The sequence below is a fragment of the Lissotriton helveticus genome, chromosome 3_1 (genome assembly GCF_964261635.1).
Source record: "Lissotriton helveticus chromosome 3_1, aLisHel1.1, whole genome shotgun sequence".
NCBI classification, from domain to species: Eukaryota; Metazoa; Chordata; class Amphibia; order Caudata; family Salamandridae; genus Lissotriton; species Lissotriton helveticus.
Window position 1 is genome coordinate 1,099,506,536 of NC_136061.1, and position 17,316 is coordinate 1,099,523,851.

A 17,316-nucleotide genomic window follows, 5' to 3' on the forward strand; every position below is an offset into this window, starting at 1 on the left:
GTGTGCGCAACACCAATGTAGATTACATTTCAGGGGTGCTACAGGGTGTCCTTTGGACACCCCTGGCACCCTTGAAATCGCATTCTTATGTGCGATTAGCTAATTGCTAATCGCAAATAAGGAATAACTCACCATTCATTCCTATGGGCCTGTAGGCCCATAGGAATGCATGGGGAGTTATTCCTTATTTGCGATTAGCAATTTGCTAATCGCAAATAAGGAACATGTAGGAATCGCAATATTTTTTGCAATTCCTACATGAATCCCGTTTTGCAAGTCCTTAATAGCGATTCCTTATGAATCGCTATTAAAGACTCGCAAAACGGGTCTTTGATGAATCTGGCTGCAAACCTCTTGGGTTAGGATAGCGCATTTTAGCGCTGGTGTCCACATCACTGCACTGGTTATATTTCAAACCTATCAACTTGTTTGTTTCAAAATGCAGCATTATCCCAATATTTTAAAAAGTTTATTTAAAGAAGAACTTTTGGGAATTCCATGCACAGTTTCACTCCACGTTGAATAATTTGTCCACCAAACTCCCCACCATCCATGTCCAGCCCATTTTAGCCCCGACCTCAATCCTGAATCACCCCGCCTACACACCCTAACTGTCATCTGTGCGGCCCCTGATGATAAACCAGACTGTGCCTTTTGGCTCCTGAGGAAATATTTGTGAGTACCCGTGTAAAATGTGAGCATGCGTTATTATTGGTTGCTTGTGTACTCCCATTGCTTTGGGTGATTCTTTTTGCATGTGGTATTCAAAGACTGAAATCAAATGTCAAATGCTGTTTTCACAGGTCACATGTTTAATGCCCAAACCCTCTCCCACTCCGCTGCTCTTTCTAAAATGTAAGCATGTATTATTATTGCTTGCTTATGTTCTCCCTTTGCTTTTGGTGATGTTTTTTATTATTATGCTTGCTTGTGTTCTCCCATTGCTTTTGGTGATGTTTTTCGCATATGGCTGCCCCAGGAATAATACTTTGTACAGCTCCTACGATGCGACCGTGAAGTATGGTTCCATCTCATTCCAGTAGTGTTGTATCCACAGCACCAACGCATCATCCACGGGCATAGCAGAGTGGGCACAGCGGCACCGTTTCACTACAAGTCCTGTCGGACTACGTTTTACTACAAGTCCTGCTAGAATGCTGGCAAACAAATTATGGATTTAACCCAGATCTGTGACTGGGGGTGAATGTTTGATTAATTCAGCATTCTGTCCATCATCTGTTCTTTTTGCATTTGTCACCCTAAGTGGGAAGGGTATGCCCAGACGTGGGTCCTGTGCCCACTACACTACCAGCTTCAAGCTAGCCTGGCTGCTGAGGGGTGTCACCCCGAAATAGGTTCCAGGATCCTTGTTTCTGGTCCAGGGAGGAACTGGCCTGACAGTTCCGGCTGGACTGTTCCTATGGGGCACAGGATCAAGGCTGATTTGGATATGACTGGGTCTAAACTGAAATGGTGTGGGATGCAAAAAAACAATGGATTGAACCAATATTTGTGATTAGGGGTGAATGTTTTATTAATTCAGCATTCCATCCATCATCTGTTCCTTTTGTATTTGTCGCCTAAGTGGGAAGGGTATGCCCAGATATGGGTCCCGTGCTCACTACGCCACCAGATTCGGCTAGCCTGGCTGATGAGGGGTGTTATCCCAAAACCATTCCAAGGATGATTGTTTCTGGTCCAGGAAGGACCTGGCCTGGCAGTTTGGGCTGGATTGATTTGCATATGGCTGGGTCTAAACTGAAATGATGGGATATGCAAAAAAACGATGTATTTAACCCAGATCTGTGACTGCGGGTGAATGTTTGATTAATTCAGCATTCCGTCCATCATCTGTTCTTTTTGCATTTGTCACCATAAATGGGAAGGATATGCCCAGACATGGGTCTCGTGCTCGTTGCACCACCAGATTCAAGCTAGCCTGGCTGATGAGGGGTATTACTCCACAACCAGTCACAGGATGCTTGTTTTTGTGCCAGGGAGGACCTGGCCTGGCAGTTCGGGTTGGACTGATCCCATGTGGCAAAGGGTCAAGACTGATTTGCATATGGCTGGGTCTAAATTGGAATGACGTGGTATGCAAAAAACTATGATTTAACCTAGATCTGTCACGGGGGTGAATGTTTGATTAATTCAGCATTCCGTCCATCATCTGTTGTTTTTTTGCGGGTATCCAAAGCCCAGGCATGCAAGCTGCGATTGCCTCATGGGGTGGTACCAATGCCGTTGTTTATGTCTGTGGTTACACATAGGAATAATGGCACATCAGCTGAGGGCACTTGGGTGCTGCATCTGCCCGTGGAACACTTATCATCTGGACATGCAATGCTGAAAGACATTAACACCAACAAAGTCAATATCTATTGCATTGCCAAGACCTATTGGCTTTGCCAATGCTTGTTTTTAAATGTCTATTGCTTACTTTCACAGCTTTTTGTAACAAAGGCCTGGTTCATTTGAGGAACAGAATTCAGGCCTACCTTCCTTCCCTTTCCCTTTGATCTTCTAATCAGCTGCTGCTGGTGGCCCCTTCTGTACGCCATGCCAGTCTAGAAGGCCCTTCTTTCTCTTTCCTGGCCCATTAACTTAGTAACACACTCCCATTCAATATTCGTGATTCACCTAATGAATATTCATTTAAAAAACTCCTAAAAACATGGCAGTTGCAGTCAGGCTGGCAATCTTCTTACTTCCTTCACTCTTGTACTAAGCTAATACCGCCGGGATGTCTATCAGACAGCTGTGCACTTTACAGATGGCATATTCATTCGTTCATGTGTACAGTACCATAACAAATATTGTTGAAACTGGGAGACATTAATATATCGAACACCAAAACGTCGCAATTAGAAAAAATATATTTCTGTTTATTAATAGTTGGTATTATTGGTCGGGATTAAAAAACATATAATAACTATACAAGTTGAAACAATTGTGACCAAAAAAGACAATAATCATAATACACAATTAATTTAAACAAAAAAAACTAAGCATATCAATATCAAATGACAATAAAATTATATCACACAATTCTTGAGTATTAAAACAACCAATAAACCAAAAGGGAAAAAGGAGTTAACTAAAAGGTGGCAGTTTGTATTTTCTCGACGCGCGTTTCGGCGTTTAGACCAACGCCTTCATCAGGAGCCACATAAACATATCTAATCTTCTGATTAAGAGTGTCAGCAATCTTGTTATCAGATGTCGGCTACCAGAGTGGACATCAAGATTCACACGTGCACTACACTGAAAATTATATCCTAATAGTGTATGCCGGGAATCCTACTGTCACGTGATATGTAACCAAATTCCGGGTAACACTCGTTTTCAATACAATTTGAAACTTGATTCAACTGATAATATTCATTTTCGGCAAACTAAATAACTGCGTCTAGAATCTTTGTCTTAGTTCAAAACTGTACTCAACTGCTAATTTTCCTTGTCGGCAATCTCACTAAACACGTATAAAGCTTTTATCTTTTCCACCCGCACGTTAGTAATTCATGTCAGGGGATGTTAACGGTCGTTTCTTCTTGGACTCTCGATCAGATTCCCGCCTTATATTTCATATATATCGGTGATAAACAGTAGAACTAAGACGGCTATGCTCGGCGTTTGTTGATGGAAGACGGCCGAAATCGCCGGTTGCGGTCCTGGAAGCTGGCATCCTACGACCGTTGGAAGGATATCCTTTCAACATCTGCTCATTGTAGAGATTTCCAGGTTTCGCCATGCTTTTTCAGTGCATGAATGTACATTTGGAGGTCATATTTGGAAGTGACGTTTGAAAAGTAGGCATTTAAGTTGCCCTTAAAGTTTTAGACTTTAGGTAGACTTTAGGTAGTCCAAAGGACCTCCTTATTCATGATGGAGGTTCGACCACCGCCACCTTGCGGCACCATGCACTCCATTCTCAGTGTGACAGTCAGACTGCCACGAGACTGCCGCGTCCACCCGGATCCAGGATCCCATTGCATGATGGTAGTGGTCTGAAGCAGGAATGTGCTGGCGATGCCTTGGTATGCATGCGGGAGGTACATATAGTGCCCTCCTGAATTTGCACTCCCAGTTCCTGCTCATTGTGCAGGAAGGTGCAATTGTCACGTTGACAATGCCGGTCTGCATGCTAGACTCTTCTATGAGCCTGACAGGCAGCCGCTGTCAGATCGCCACAGCACTGCCGGTCACTGCCCGTCAGACCAGGATTTAACTCCTAATCTGGCGGGCAGCAGCACCACAGCCTAGGCGGCCCTACAGTGGACTGCACGCTGCACCATCTGTTATAGGACCTCCAAAGTTGTAAACAGGCCCTTAGTATTGTGCTTCTCATGCAAAAGGGTTTATGAAGACATATTGGTTTAGATTGCTGTCTAAAGTGAAGCCTGAGGATTTAAAACATTCACTAATGGATACTCTACAATCCAGCAGATTTTATTACTAAAGCCAAGACTATAGGTAGTAAACAGTGAGGGGGTAATCAGAAGTAACACGTTTTGTGCGGCTTTCATTTAAGATGTTGAACTGCCAGGGAGGAATTGTTCATAGAAAGCTGAGTTCTGTAGCGAAGGCAATAGATGTTGGTGTGACTCGGAAAGAAGCTATTTGATGCATTGATCGATGCAGCTTTGGAGCACTTCCGGATGAAGAGGAGAGGTGTTATGAAAAAAACTGGACACCTTTCTTTGGTGAAAATCATTTCCCACATAAGGGGGCCTATTAGGATCATCGCACGCCACCCATTTCCCCCCGCCATATTACTATGGCGGGGGACCGCGACGGATGGATAGACCGTCCAACGCTTTTCCGCCCGGTCAACGAGTTGACCGGGCAGAAAAGGGTTTAATATGGTGGCGGTGTCTGTTAGACACCGCCAGCCATAATAAGATGGGTGCGGAAAGATGCCTTTCATGGAAAGGCTTGCGGGAATTGACCACGGGGGCCCATTGAGGGCCCCCAGGTACTCTGGGGGATGAGGGGTGCACATGGGGGGTACCTATGGTACCCCCCCAGCAGTTCCATGCACAACATGGCAGGCACCGCGCGGTGACTGCCATGTTGTACATGGAAGTGCACAACATGCCTTCCTGACATTGTGGCGGGCGGTGCTGAGTGCATCGCCCGTCACAATGCCAGGAATGCAGGATGCGCCCGCCACTGTGGTGGGCGCATCCTAATTGCCCCCACGGGACCCCGCCCTTATAGCGGGCGGTCCCTTTTACCGTGAGGACGGCATCCTAATGATGCCCAAGATGTTTAGAAAGGGTTGCATGAATAACTGTGTCATCACTGCTTACAGGTCAAAAAGGATGTAAACAAATATACAAAAAGAAGTGGGAGGAATGCATGCCAATAGTCTAAAACATTGGCAAACGCTGTAGGTAGCATTCAAAACCACCATTTTGTTCTGACCATTGTGCAACTCTAGAGAGAGGCCTGCCTTTTGTAAATAAGTACTGACCCGTTCTTCATGGGAACAGTACATCATGAACTGCCAGACGAACCGCTTCCAGAAGATAACACAATCAACCCTAATGTTGAGGCCCAAATAGGCTGAAACGGGTGAGTTCTTGCTTGTGTACCTGTTCAAAGAGTCCCTGACCTGGCAGTGTGGTCTGAATCGTTCCGATTTGAGCACAGCCAAACATGATGTACATAAGGCTGCTTTCTCTCTGATGTGGCATGTTAGGCACGTTTGTTTATACAAAATGGACTTAGGCTTTTTATGTGTTTTTATCCAGAACTGTTTATTTTATTTAAAAAAATAATAATCTCTTGTATTAATAATGATGTTATGTAAAAGCACGTTGTAGGCTGTAAAGCGAGCTGTCTTTTTTTCTTGTGCTTTTATAGAATTATGTGTAAATCCAAATAAAGTTCACCACTGACTGGCATGGTAGGCAAAAGAAAGATGGACTGAAATGCAGCCCGAGTAACTATCAGTGACTGACATTAGTTCTAGCACTCCACTCATCACTTTTCTTATACTTTTTGTTTTCCGCAAGAATGAAGAGGCATTGTGGAAAGCATTGCTTGACTCTTTGTAGCATAAATGTCTAAGTGCTACAGGCAGATCCAAAGCCCATGTTGTTCACATCATTGAAAAGATTATGGACGTGTGAGATACAGCTACATTGTTTGGTTACTGCATTAGAGAACGAAGTCTCTTGGTAAGATATTATTTGAGGAAGAACTCAATTTGACTGCTATGAATTCCTTCAATTGATCTAAGACAGGCCTATCTTTCCATGTGCAGAGATTTCCACCTCAAGTGCAGAGTCTCCACAGTCATAAACTTACTATTAACTCGAAGTTTGTGAATAACAAAAAAATAGTAAACTTACACAAAAGTGTAAATTTACTTTTGTGAATCATGACCTTTGTTTTTTAAGCTGTAGAGTATCCCTCCAAAGCATTTATAGTCTTTAGAGATGTCAATACTTTCTACTAAATATGATGGTTCATCATCTACTGTAGGATCACCGCTTAATTGCAGAGGTACATATGTTTGTGTCAGCTCCTGGCCCTCCCAGAGCATGGGCAAGATAATTGAGGGCACATCAGCTTTTTCCATTGCTGCTAGTCCTGCCTGGAAAAACATAATTTTTTAAAAAATAGGACAGGTTTAGTAGTAAGGAATGGGAAATCAAAAATAAAACTGGGTTTTAACTAGGTTGAACTGAACAGTAAAGACCTCGGGGAAGGTAGGGGGGGTAATAGGTAACTGATAAATGGGTTGCAATTACTGTAACATGAACTGATACAGTTTATTGCAACTCATAATAAGGAGGGGAAGCTCCTTTCCAATAGATTTTTTGGGGGATCCTATATAATTGCTAATTGGTTGTGGTAGTTGGTCATTCGAGATCTCCAAAGTCTCGTACTCAACTTCTTTAACGAGGACAAGGTTGGCTTGTCTGAAGATTGGGTTTCAGCTTCAGTTACTGTTCATTCAATCAGATGCACTGGAATACATTTTTAAACTATTAAGTATTAAGAGAGAAAATGTATATTTGTGTTAAAAAAACACCTTTTCTCGTTGTATCACAGTTGGGAAGACAGGCTACCTCTTGTATACCAGAACTGGGATTCTGAAAGGAATAGAACGGTGCCTGTTAACAAGACAAGATGTGGCTATATCTCGAAGGAAACAGGTAAGTCAAATCAAGCCAATCAGATCTAATAGATTGTTATTGAATATGTTAACTTGAATATGTTGAAAGTTAACTAAACCCATATCAATAATAAAATAATGCCCAATTTACAGGCCTCAAAAATGAGAAATTCGAGCTGTATACAAATCACAATAAAAAGAAAAGTGGGGCTGACTGGAGCCTGCTATCCATAAACAAAATGTAAATTAAGGCCAGTCACAACCACCACATATGTATCAGCTATAGAACATTATGTTAATTTCAAGAACAATGCATTAAACTCAGAGTAGGAAGAAATTACAGGAGTTGGGCAATACTACCAGGAGATTAGCTGTTTGTGTCAAAGGCATTTCAAGAGGAGTATCACGCTTTTAGGGGCACTGCATTCACTGCACTTACATGGATGGAACGCCCTTTTTGGAAGAGGGAGGTCAGCTAGGGCCAATCATTGTTCTAATTGGGGCTCAAAGCATGTTACTGATTTTTCTTTTTATGGATTATACATATTTTAGATCCATTGTAATTTTTAGGTTGAGCATTCGAGACCTTGTGTATATACTTTAGTACATACTTATTTTCTTTAGTATATACTTATATGTGTGGGTACTGTGTGGAGTCTGGAGAACAGCTCTAGGACTTGTCTGCTTTCGCTTAGGGACTTTTTCTTCTGTTCAACTGCTTCTATTTACCTGTCTTGATAGAAAACAACCACTAGAGGTCAGTAAAATATCACAACTGCTTTCTGGTAAGGGCCTTTCTTTTTTTTCTTTTTCTGGCAACTGCCTCTATTTAACTTTCTTGTTAGAAAACGACCAGCAGAGATCAGTAAAATACCAGAATCACTTTAGCATTCTCTAGATTCCAGTCCATAGAAATTGCGTTCCACGAGTACCCGTAGACAATAATATTTTTTTTCAAATCTTGTATTTTCAGTGATATGACCACCAAAGGCCCTGATTATATATTAAAAACAAATCTTTGGACTGCTAAAAGGCAATATTTCTCTCCATGTGTTCCCAAACCATATGTGTCATGCAGTTTGATGCTTAATTTCCCTCCATGTTAAAGAACAGTGGATGTTTGAGCACCCAGCCTAATGTGCTGCATACCATTAAATCAATGGGGTATCACCCATAGAATCAAAGGACCTGGGTATGAATTAGCGAAAGGAAAAACAATGGTCCTTGACTATCAATCAGAAAAAGCCTTACGTGGAAATCATTTCTAATTTAGGAAATGCAATTAAATCTGCATGCTTTAACTCAAACAAGATGGGGGAGATATTTACAATTTCACAATGATTTTATACACATTGACTGCAAAAAGAAAACAGTACCCTGATAAATAAAAACAACAAGAAAAAGATTGTAACCACACTCTGGATACTTGTACTACCAAAATTTTACATATTTATTTACAATTTTCAAATAACAACAGTCGTATTAGAATGCTGTTCTCCGTTTGAAGCATTTCACGGAAGCAGCTGCTCGCGGTTACCAGGCATTGAAACCATTCCTGCCGAGGTGACGTGGGTACCGGACACCGATATAGAAATTAAACTAAAGTATAGAGGCAACGTTGGCATCACCAACCCCTTTCTACCACCGGGTCGCCTGTGGGGGCGCCGGTAGGACTGTTCTACTCCACCATCCTTAGTGGTCTTTTTCATAAGAACAAGCTGTACAGTCAAGTGAATTCACACTAGATCACCGTCAAGACATTAGGTGATCTACCCCCTGGAAGCTTGGACTGAGTTCCCACCTGATCAGCTTCATTGGTGTTCGATCCAGACCACCAGTCGGATCACGGCCAAGTTCCCCTCCTATTCCATCCTTGTCCCCTGTCCTGAGGAAGACCCGCAGCCGAGGCCCCAAATATCCCAAGAGCACCAGGGTCGAAACGTCGACGCTTTTCTAACTTGTATGCCTGTACCTATATTGTCCCACCCCTTCCCCCCTCCAAACTGTGTGGACAGGCATATATAATAGCGGAAGGTTTCCCGCTTTGTTCTTTGTAAATATCAGAATTGTACATTGTAAACGCTTTCGTTCCTTCTTCTAAACACTTGAGCACCCCTTTCTTTCTCACTGACTATACTTCATAGTCCATGCGCCGTTTATGATCATAATTGTTTTATGAAAATTGTAAATAAATATGTAAAAGTTTGGTAGTACAAGTATCCAGAGTGTGGTTACAATCTTTTTCTTGTTGTTTTTATTTATCAGGGTACTGTTTTCTTTTTGCATTCAATGTGTATAAAATCATTGTGAAATTGTAAATATCTCCCCCATCTTGTTTGAGTTAAAGCATGCAGATTTAATTGCATTTCCTAAATTAGAAATGATTTCCACGTAAGGCTTTTTCTGATTGATAGTCAAGGACCATTGTTTTTCCTTTCGCTAATGTGCTGCATAGCTACATACATATAAGGTCCCAAAGGCGAGACCTATTGCATTGCACATGGTTGTTGTTTTTATTGATACTTGTATAGGTGATGCCCACCATGCACAAATAAGCGCCAGGATACCCTTTTGGATGACAGCTGCGCTTAATAAATACGTATTACATTACATTACATAATTAAAATTCAGGCATATTCTTAAGATTTTGAGACACCACAAATGTTAGAGTACATGGCCAAAGTTAGAAGCAATCATAAATTGAAATGTTCTTTAGTGGTGTATAAATTAAACAGATGTGATGGAAGTTTGGTATGGTGAGGGTATGTCTAAAACTTACTTTACTCCTCACATCATAGTGATCTGCAACCCTTTCGCCAGATGGAACAAGGTTATCTGGATCTCTTTCCTTACTACCATAGAGTTCCCTTCTTGCCTAAAAGAGGTTCAGTTGGCAGGCTGAACTCTAATTGGTTAAATTCTAACTGTTAATCTTTAAGTAAAAACACTTGCCCCTGGCCGTAGAATAAGCAGCTAACATGATAAGACAGTTCAATAAAAATACTTAAAAGCAGTGTATGGGAAGGCCATTAAAGCGGGCAAAACTATTTTTGCACGTACAGAATGGCAAAAAATCATTAACACCATGTCCAAAACCAGGGAATTTTTAGTTTTGGCTGCTCGCGGTTGTGTTAAGTTCAATACAGAACTAGAGCTGCTTATCCTTGACTTTTAATGGTATGGACAGGCTAGTAAGTTATATAGTGGTGGTCCTTAGGTATTAACATCTGGTTAGTTCATGTCAGACTGTTTACTGAACTGCAACCTGAGAACTTGGATCACCCTGCACTTGGGAGTAGTGTTAATGTGATGCATGATTTAATACAAAAGGCAAAATATTGTGTGCAATTTGCCCGACTGCAGCTCCGATAGCCTTAGTACAACTTACCCTTACTCTATGGGGAAGTTTATTACATCAACTAATTGCAGAAGTTACAAAATCAAAACTTCTTCCTCTGTTGCTAAAAGGCAGTCACCTTGTGCCACTCCACAGTCAAAGAACAACCAGAAGATTACTGATTGCTTGCAGTGGCCGTCTGTGTAGAGAAGTTATAAGCAAAAATGACATGAAAATATCTTACTGCTTGGATTGTGCTCACACTTTATGCTTTGTTGAACCATCAGGCTTCCACTGTAGTACAGCTTGCGCAGAAAATGCTGAGTATTAATTATACTTTTCATTGCCATGTGATCAGTTACTCCTTACCTCTTGATAAAATTTGAAGAGGCAAATTGTGTAGTAAACTTTCCAACGTTGGCATTGAGGCCAGTTTATTAGAACTACTGCAGACATTGCATTGGGGTAGTTTGCTCAGGATGTCAGGGTGTACCAGGATAGAGCAGCATCAATATGTAACGGTTTTTACAGAAGAAGACGCCTTAAACAGGGTGGTCTTGTCATCAGTTCTGTTCAACCTTTATTTAGCTATTTCCGGGTACAAAATAAATCATTCAAAGTCAGAGGCTCTGTTTTTTAATTGCTCCCCAGCTATTTTACCTCTCTCACTGCAAAGACAACACCCAAGGCCCCTTTCCATTAAATATTTGGGTATATTTGTTATGTCCCACTTAGAAGATCTGTTATATTTGGGTATATTTATTATGTCCCACTTAGAAGATCTGTTATATTTGGGTATATTTATTATGTCCCACTTAGAAGGTCTGTTATATTTGGGTATATTTATTATGTCCCACTTAGAAGATCTGTTATATTTGGGTATATTTATTATGTCCCACTTAGAAGATCTGTTTTCGCTCAATTTTATCCCTACTTTTAATAGATGTGAAATCTGTTATCACAATGGAAGGAGCTTCCTCTGACAATTATGGGTCGAGTAGCTCTTATTAAAATGAATGTACTACTCCTGTTTTTATTTCTATTCTCCAATTTGACGGTCAAGGTCCCTTAGTCCTTTTTTGAGCTTATCGACTCTGAAATAAGAGGCTTTATATGGCAATGCAAAACAACAAGACTGAAGATAGAAACTCTTCAACTAGATGTCGAAGATGCGTGCCTTGCACTACCCAACTTACGTTTATATTACCAAGCCTCAATAACTAATTGGCTCAATTATAACGGTTCAGAAGAGATGTCGTCCACTAAGTAAATTCTTTCTGGATTTAATGCCAGGGGAAATGGAGATTGCTCTTGCTCCTTTCCTGCAAATCACCAACAGCTAGATTCATGAAGCCAAATTGCGTTCGCAATTGCTGCAAATTCGCAATTGCCATCGCAATTAGACGAAAAGGAATTCATGTAACAGAAAAGTGCAAAAAAGCGAATTCGCAATAAATAAATAGCGACTTCGCAAAATAAATTGCAGAATCCTGGAGGATGGGCATTAGCGAACCTGAAACTGCGAGAAACCATCGATTCTGCGAATTAAAGTGCGAAGTCGCAAAACATTCGCTATCGACATTCATGAACAATCGCTAATTGCGAAATACCTGGAAATCGCTATTTGCGACGCGCAAAATAAGAAGAACACAAATCAGGTGGTAACTAATAAAGAAAAAAAAATTCAAAAAACGGTTAACAAACTACCAACAGGTGCAGGGCTGACAAAACATATTTAAGGACATGCAGCTGGAGCCTGAGGATTCTCACAATGCCTGGACTCTACATGTTGGTGAGGCGGCGAAGGCTACAGCGAGCAGCACAGAAAAGACAGAGGATCCAGGAGCGGATATTCCGCCAGCGGGTCTCCCTCCTGGGCCAAACCAGGGAGCAAATTTATGCAAAGTACCGCTTGAGTGGGGCTATGATCATCAAGCTCATCCAGGACCTGGACCCCCTGATGCAGCACCCAACAAGGAGGGCCAATGCCGTGCGCACACATGTGCAGGTATTGTGCAGTCTGCACCTACTGGCCTCCGGAAGCTTCCAGGGGATAGTCGCTGTTGCAGGGGGGATATCCCAGCCCACCATGTCCCGCTGCCTTAAGAGCTTCCTGGATGCAATGCTGACTTGGCTACACCACTACATATCATTCCCCACCAACCAACAGGACTTGAATGACACCAAGCTGCAATTCTACAACATTGCACATTTCCCGCATATAATTGGATGCATTGACTGTACCCACATCCACATCTGCCCACCAGCACAAACGGAATACTTGTACCGCAACCGCAAGTCCTACCACTCTCTCAATATCCAGATGGTGTGCAACGCCAAAAATTACATCACGGACATAGTGGCACAATATCCGGGCAGCACACTTGACTCCTTCATCTTCCGGCACAGCGGCATTCACACACGACTGGCCAGGGGAGACTTTGGCGAAGGACACCTACTGGGTAAGTACACATGCCCCCATATAGTACACTGTGATCATGTATCAGAGCAGAACAGGCACTCACCCTGTGCTTATCTCCCTCAGGTGACAGTGCCTAAGGTCTACGGGAGTACCTCCTCACCCCATACCTCAACCCTGCCACACCACAGCAACGGCGTTACAATGCAGCACACATAAGAACTAGAAATTGCATTGAGAGGACATTTGGCCTATTGAAGAGCCGTTTCCGCATACTGCACAAGACTGGTGGGGCCATCAAATACACACCTGAGGTCTGCTGCCGCATCGTGGCCGTGTGTGCAATACTCCACAACATTGTTACCAAGCGCATAATACCAGTGGAGATATCTGGCAGTGAGTTGGAAGGGGACAACCGCCCGCCTCCACATGTGCGTCATGCATGCGGGGAAAATCCTGCTGAAGGACACAGGCGCCGCAACCACATCACTATTAACTGTTTCTAGTGTACCCATTTCCCTCACAAAACACTGCACTCATGCATGACTAATGTAATAATGATATGAGTGTGAATCTAGTCAGACCATTAATCTTTATTGTTCATGCACAATAAAGTGACCTTTACTTATACTGGTGTCTCATGAAGAGAGTATTACTCCATACCTCCCCATGCTGGGGTAGTGGGCTTGCAGGGGTGTACTGCATGGCCTCCCTGAGTGAGTCAGAGTTTTCAGTGTCGGTTACGACGAGACACCCCAAGTCGTCTATCTGTGTCCTGAGGGACGGTGTTGGCCCTAGTTGGTGCTGTTGCCCTGCCGCTGCGGCATCGTACAGGCATCGGTGGCAAGGATGCGCTGCTGTTAGTTGACGCTACCTCGCTCACGTCGTCAGGCCCCTCTGCTTCTCCATGGGCAGTGGACTGGCTGCCGAGCACTGCTGCTGTAAGCAGATCCAGTGACCTGGCAACATCCTCGCAACACTGCACCATCTGGCCCTGCATGGCAAGTGACCTGCGTGCCAGCTGTGATGTAGCATTCCCAACTACATGGTTTGACCGGGTGTAGGCCGATAGGCGGCAAGTAGTTGGCGGTGGCGGCGGCGGGTCATGTCCTGCTGGGCTACCAGCAGCTGGCTGTTCTCTCTGACAGCAGCGGTCATCTGGGCAATATTTCCACTTGTCTTCTGCAGCTGGATGTGAATTGCTGCCAGGTGACGCGCCTGTGTACGGTGCACCGCCAGCATGCAGCGTTCAATGTGCTGTCCAGGATCAGGCAGTAGGAGAGCCCTGGCCGTGCCTGCTGAGCCCTGACGCTGCTGGCGCCTCAGTGTGCTGGTGTGTGATCTGGCTCCAGCTGTGCGCCTCGTCTGCTTCCTAGGCGCTGGTGGTGGGGCCTGTACCGGTGGGGCCTGTACCACTGCTGTGGTTGTTTGTTGGGGTGTGGGCTGCACACCTGTGGCTGCAGGGGTGACCCTGTCCGCACGGGGTGGTGGTGGTGGAATGACTGCTGGTGGCTGTGAAGGGCCGGGTCGGTGGTTGGACTGGCCCTCGCCCTCAGTGTCGTCCTGTGTCTCGGCAATGTGCAGGGCCTCGCTATCCGTGCTGGCTGATCAACTGCACCTGTAATGTGAATGGGTGCATGATTAATGTTTTTTATCTTGCACAAGCTATGTTGATACATGCATGCAGGCTTGCTTTCCCTGACTGGGTTTTTGATTTAATTGGCATTTACAGCTCTGGCTGTGTTCAGCTGACTGGGGGTATAAGATTTCACTACGTCTGCCACAATGCATTGGGGCATTTCAGGTGTGCATGGGCTGCATTGTTGGGGATGTCATGTTGCGAGCTCAGGAGTCATGGGCATTGTTGGGGGACAGGGTCGTAGTCGCATTGCACTTACCTTCAGATTGTTGGCTGGGTCGAGACGAGTCCAGCTGCATGACCCCCACGCAGGCTGCTGGTGCAAGGGTGTCCTCTATCAGGTCCTCCAATGGGGTGTTCGGTGTGGCTACAGGTTCCCCTGCAATGATGGCCAGTCGCTCCCCAAGCCTCTCGGCAATTCGCTCCTTAGACCGACCTCTCAGGTCGTACCAGTGCTTTTTGAGCTCATCAATTGACCGCTGGGTCACCCCAACCGAATTGACTTTAGCGCGGATGCGCTGCCAGATCCTGCGCTTATCTTGCTCTGGCACCCTCCTGGAGTCTTTGCCAAAGAGCCGGGCATAGTCCTTGGAGACCCCCTCAATCAGATGCTCCAGTTCAGCTTCTGAAAACTTTAGTTTTCGCTTCCTCTCCTGCCCACTGCTCCCTGCTGCCTCCTGGGACATCTTGGTGAAATATTTTCCTGCTGGGGTGCAGCACAGTGTGAGGTTTGCAGCTCTTCAGTATCCAGCTCCCAATCTCTGGCTCTGTGTTCTGTTTGTGGGTGGGGTAAGCCTACTTCCTGGTTGTGATGTCATCAGTGGGCTCGAAATGCGACTTCCCGTTTTTGCGATCTCGCAGTTAGCGAGATCGCTAATAGCGATATCGCTAATTGCGAGGTCGCAATTTCTACATGCAAAAATGCAGATTCTGCGATTAAATAGCGATTGTGGCAAGATCGCAATCGGAAATTGTGATCGATTGCGAATCGCATTTTTGTATCGCTTTTCTACATGAATGCCAATTTGCGATTTTCATATTGCGATTCGCAATTTTTCGCAATTTGCTAATCGCAGATTGGCACCTTCATGAATCTGGCTGTAAGATTCCAAAGAGATTGTGCTAAAAAATTCTCAGGATTGTAGCCTCTCAGATTCAAAAGATATGGGAGACATTCGATATCCCTTGGTTACGCCCGCAGCTGAGATTAGCGGAATGCCTCTCCCTGGGACTTCATATGTCTATCCGGACTTGTGGTCTCTGGGCAAAATCCAGGGTTCTTAAACATCAGAATCATTTTTTTAAACAACAAATTGAGAACCTGTCAGGAAATCAGGGACCACAATAGTAATGTTAAGACATCTCTTTTTAGGTCTCGTGCCTCGCGCAAGGCGGTACCTCTTGTAAGGGGGTTTGGAAAGCTGACCACACGCTTGTGAGTGTGGTTTTGCTCTCTCTGCCATTGGGTTTCAGTGGTTTTTTTTTTAAAAAAGGCACGCATTTAGGCAAAGGCAGGCGCATGTCCCGCATTTGCTCCGCCCATTCCCATGGTGTCTAGGACGCCCAGCAGTGTGTGTTCGCCTCGCTGCCGCGCTCCCTTTCCCCCGCTCCTCTGTGGTGCGCGCGCACCACTGGTTTCGTATTCCGCCCCCGCTCCTCTGTGGTGCGCGTGCACCACTGGTTTTAAAGAGAGCTTGTCTATTTTCTGATAAGCCGGATTTCTGTTTGGTTTGTTGATTTGTATTGTGGCTGGTTCCTGTGCATTGTCAATCGACAGGAAGTCGTTTTATTCTGTTAACATTTATCTTCGTGCACATTTGCTTAGTGGAAATACACGTTTCCCTCTCCCTTTCTGGGTGCTCTCCTCCACGCCTGTCCCTTTAATACCCTGACCTACAGCCCACGGCCCACGGGCTAAATCCAACAAAGTGATGCATCCACATTTGGCAGTTATTTATAAATATTCCCTTCTTTCATGCAGAATGGCTTCACTTCTTGGGTCCCCTTCTATTTAACCCCAAGTCTCTCACGGTACCCTGTGCTGAGACACTATTTACACTTCCTCTACCATCACTCCTCTGCAGGTACTAAGCCTACTCAACAACGCAGTGCCGCTGTCTTGTGCTGAAACCTTTCAATACAAGTAAAAGGTATTTCTCGGTGACTGCATTATAGATATTGACAATTAACTCAATGTCCTTCTAAACCGAGGAAACAACAATTGCAAAATGAGCATAAAAGAACAGTACCACGGATGCACTTTTAAAAAGATACGTCCAAAACCGTAGCGCTATGCTGTATTAAGAACTGTTCATCTAATTGGGCATATCAGCATTCAAAATTATTCTAATCAGTAAATAATAGTCTCTTAGTTCACGCAGACAATGACCAATGTTTAAGAGTGGGACAACGTCCGTATAAGGATTTCCGTATATGATAGGTGCAAAGGGTGCTAATCCGCCTAAGAGTATAGGACTGCAGGGACATGTCGCTTTAACCCCTCCCATGCTGGTGACGGACCGCTCCGTCACCAGCCTCGGTCGCGCTGTGCTGGTGACGGAGCCGTTCTGTCACGGCCCGCTCGGCGTGCCTGCGTGGCGCGTTCTATTGAGCTGGCGGGGCCGTGACGGAACCGCTCCGTCACAAGCACAGCGCGCCCGAAGCTCGTGACGGAGCGGTTCCGTCACGAGCATGGGAGCGCCACGCGGCCCTCCCCTCCCCCCTAGCGCTGCGGCGGAATTGCCGCCACAGCGAAGGGGTTAGGGAGAGAGGGTGCTCGGAAGGAGACTGGA

The 17,316-nt window shown here is 44.5% G+C and overlaps 1 protein-coding gene across 1 annotated transcript in view; it reads left to right on the forward strand.

Moving 5' to 3' along the window:
- Positions 1-17,316, forward strand: part of PLA2R1 (phospholipase A2 receptor 1) — a 974,624-nt gene that overhangs the window by 823,279 nt on the left and 134,029 nt on the right. The window contains exon 19 of the mRNA XM_078681678.1: positions 7,066-7,169. Within this exon, the coding sequence (XP_078537804.1) occupies positions 7,066-7,169 (104 nt within the window). The remainder of the gene's footprint in view (positions 1-7,065; positions 7,170-17,316) is intronic.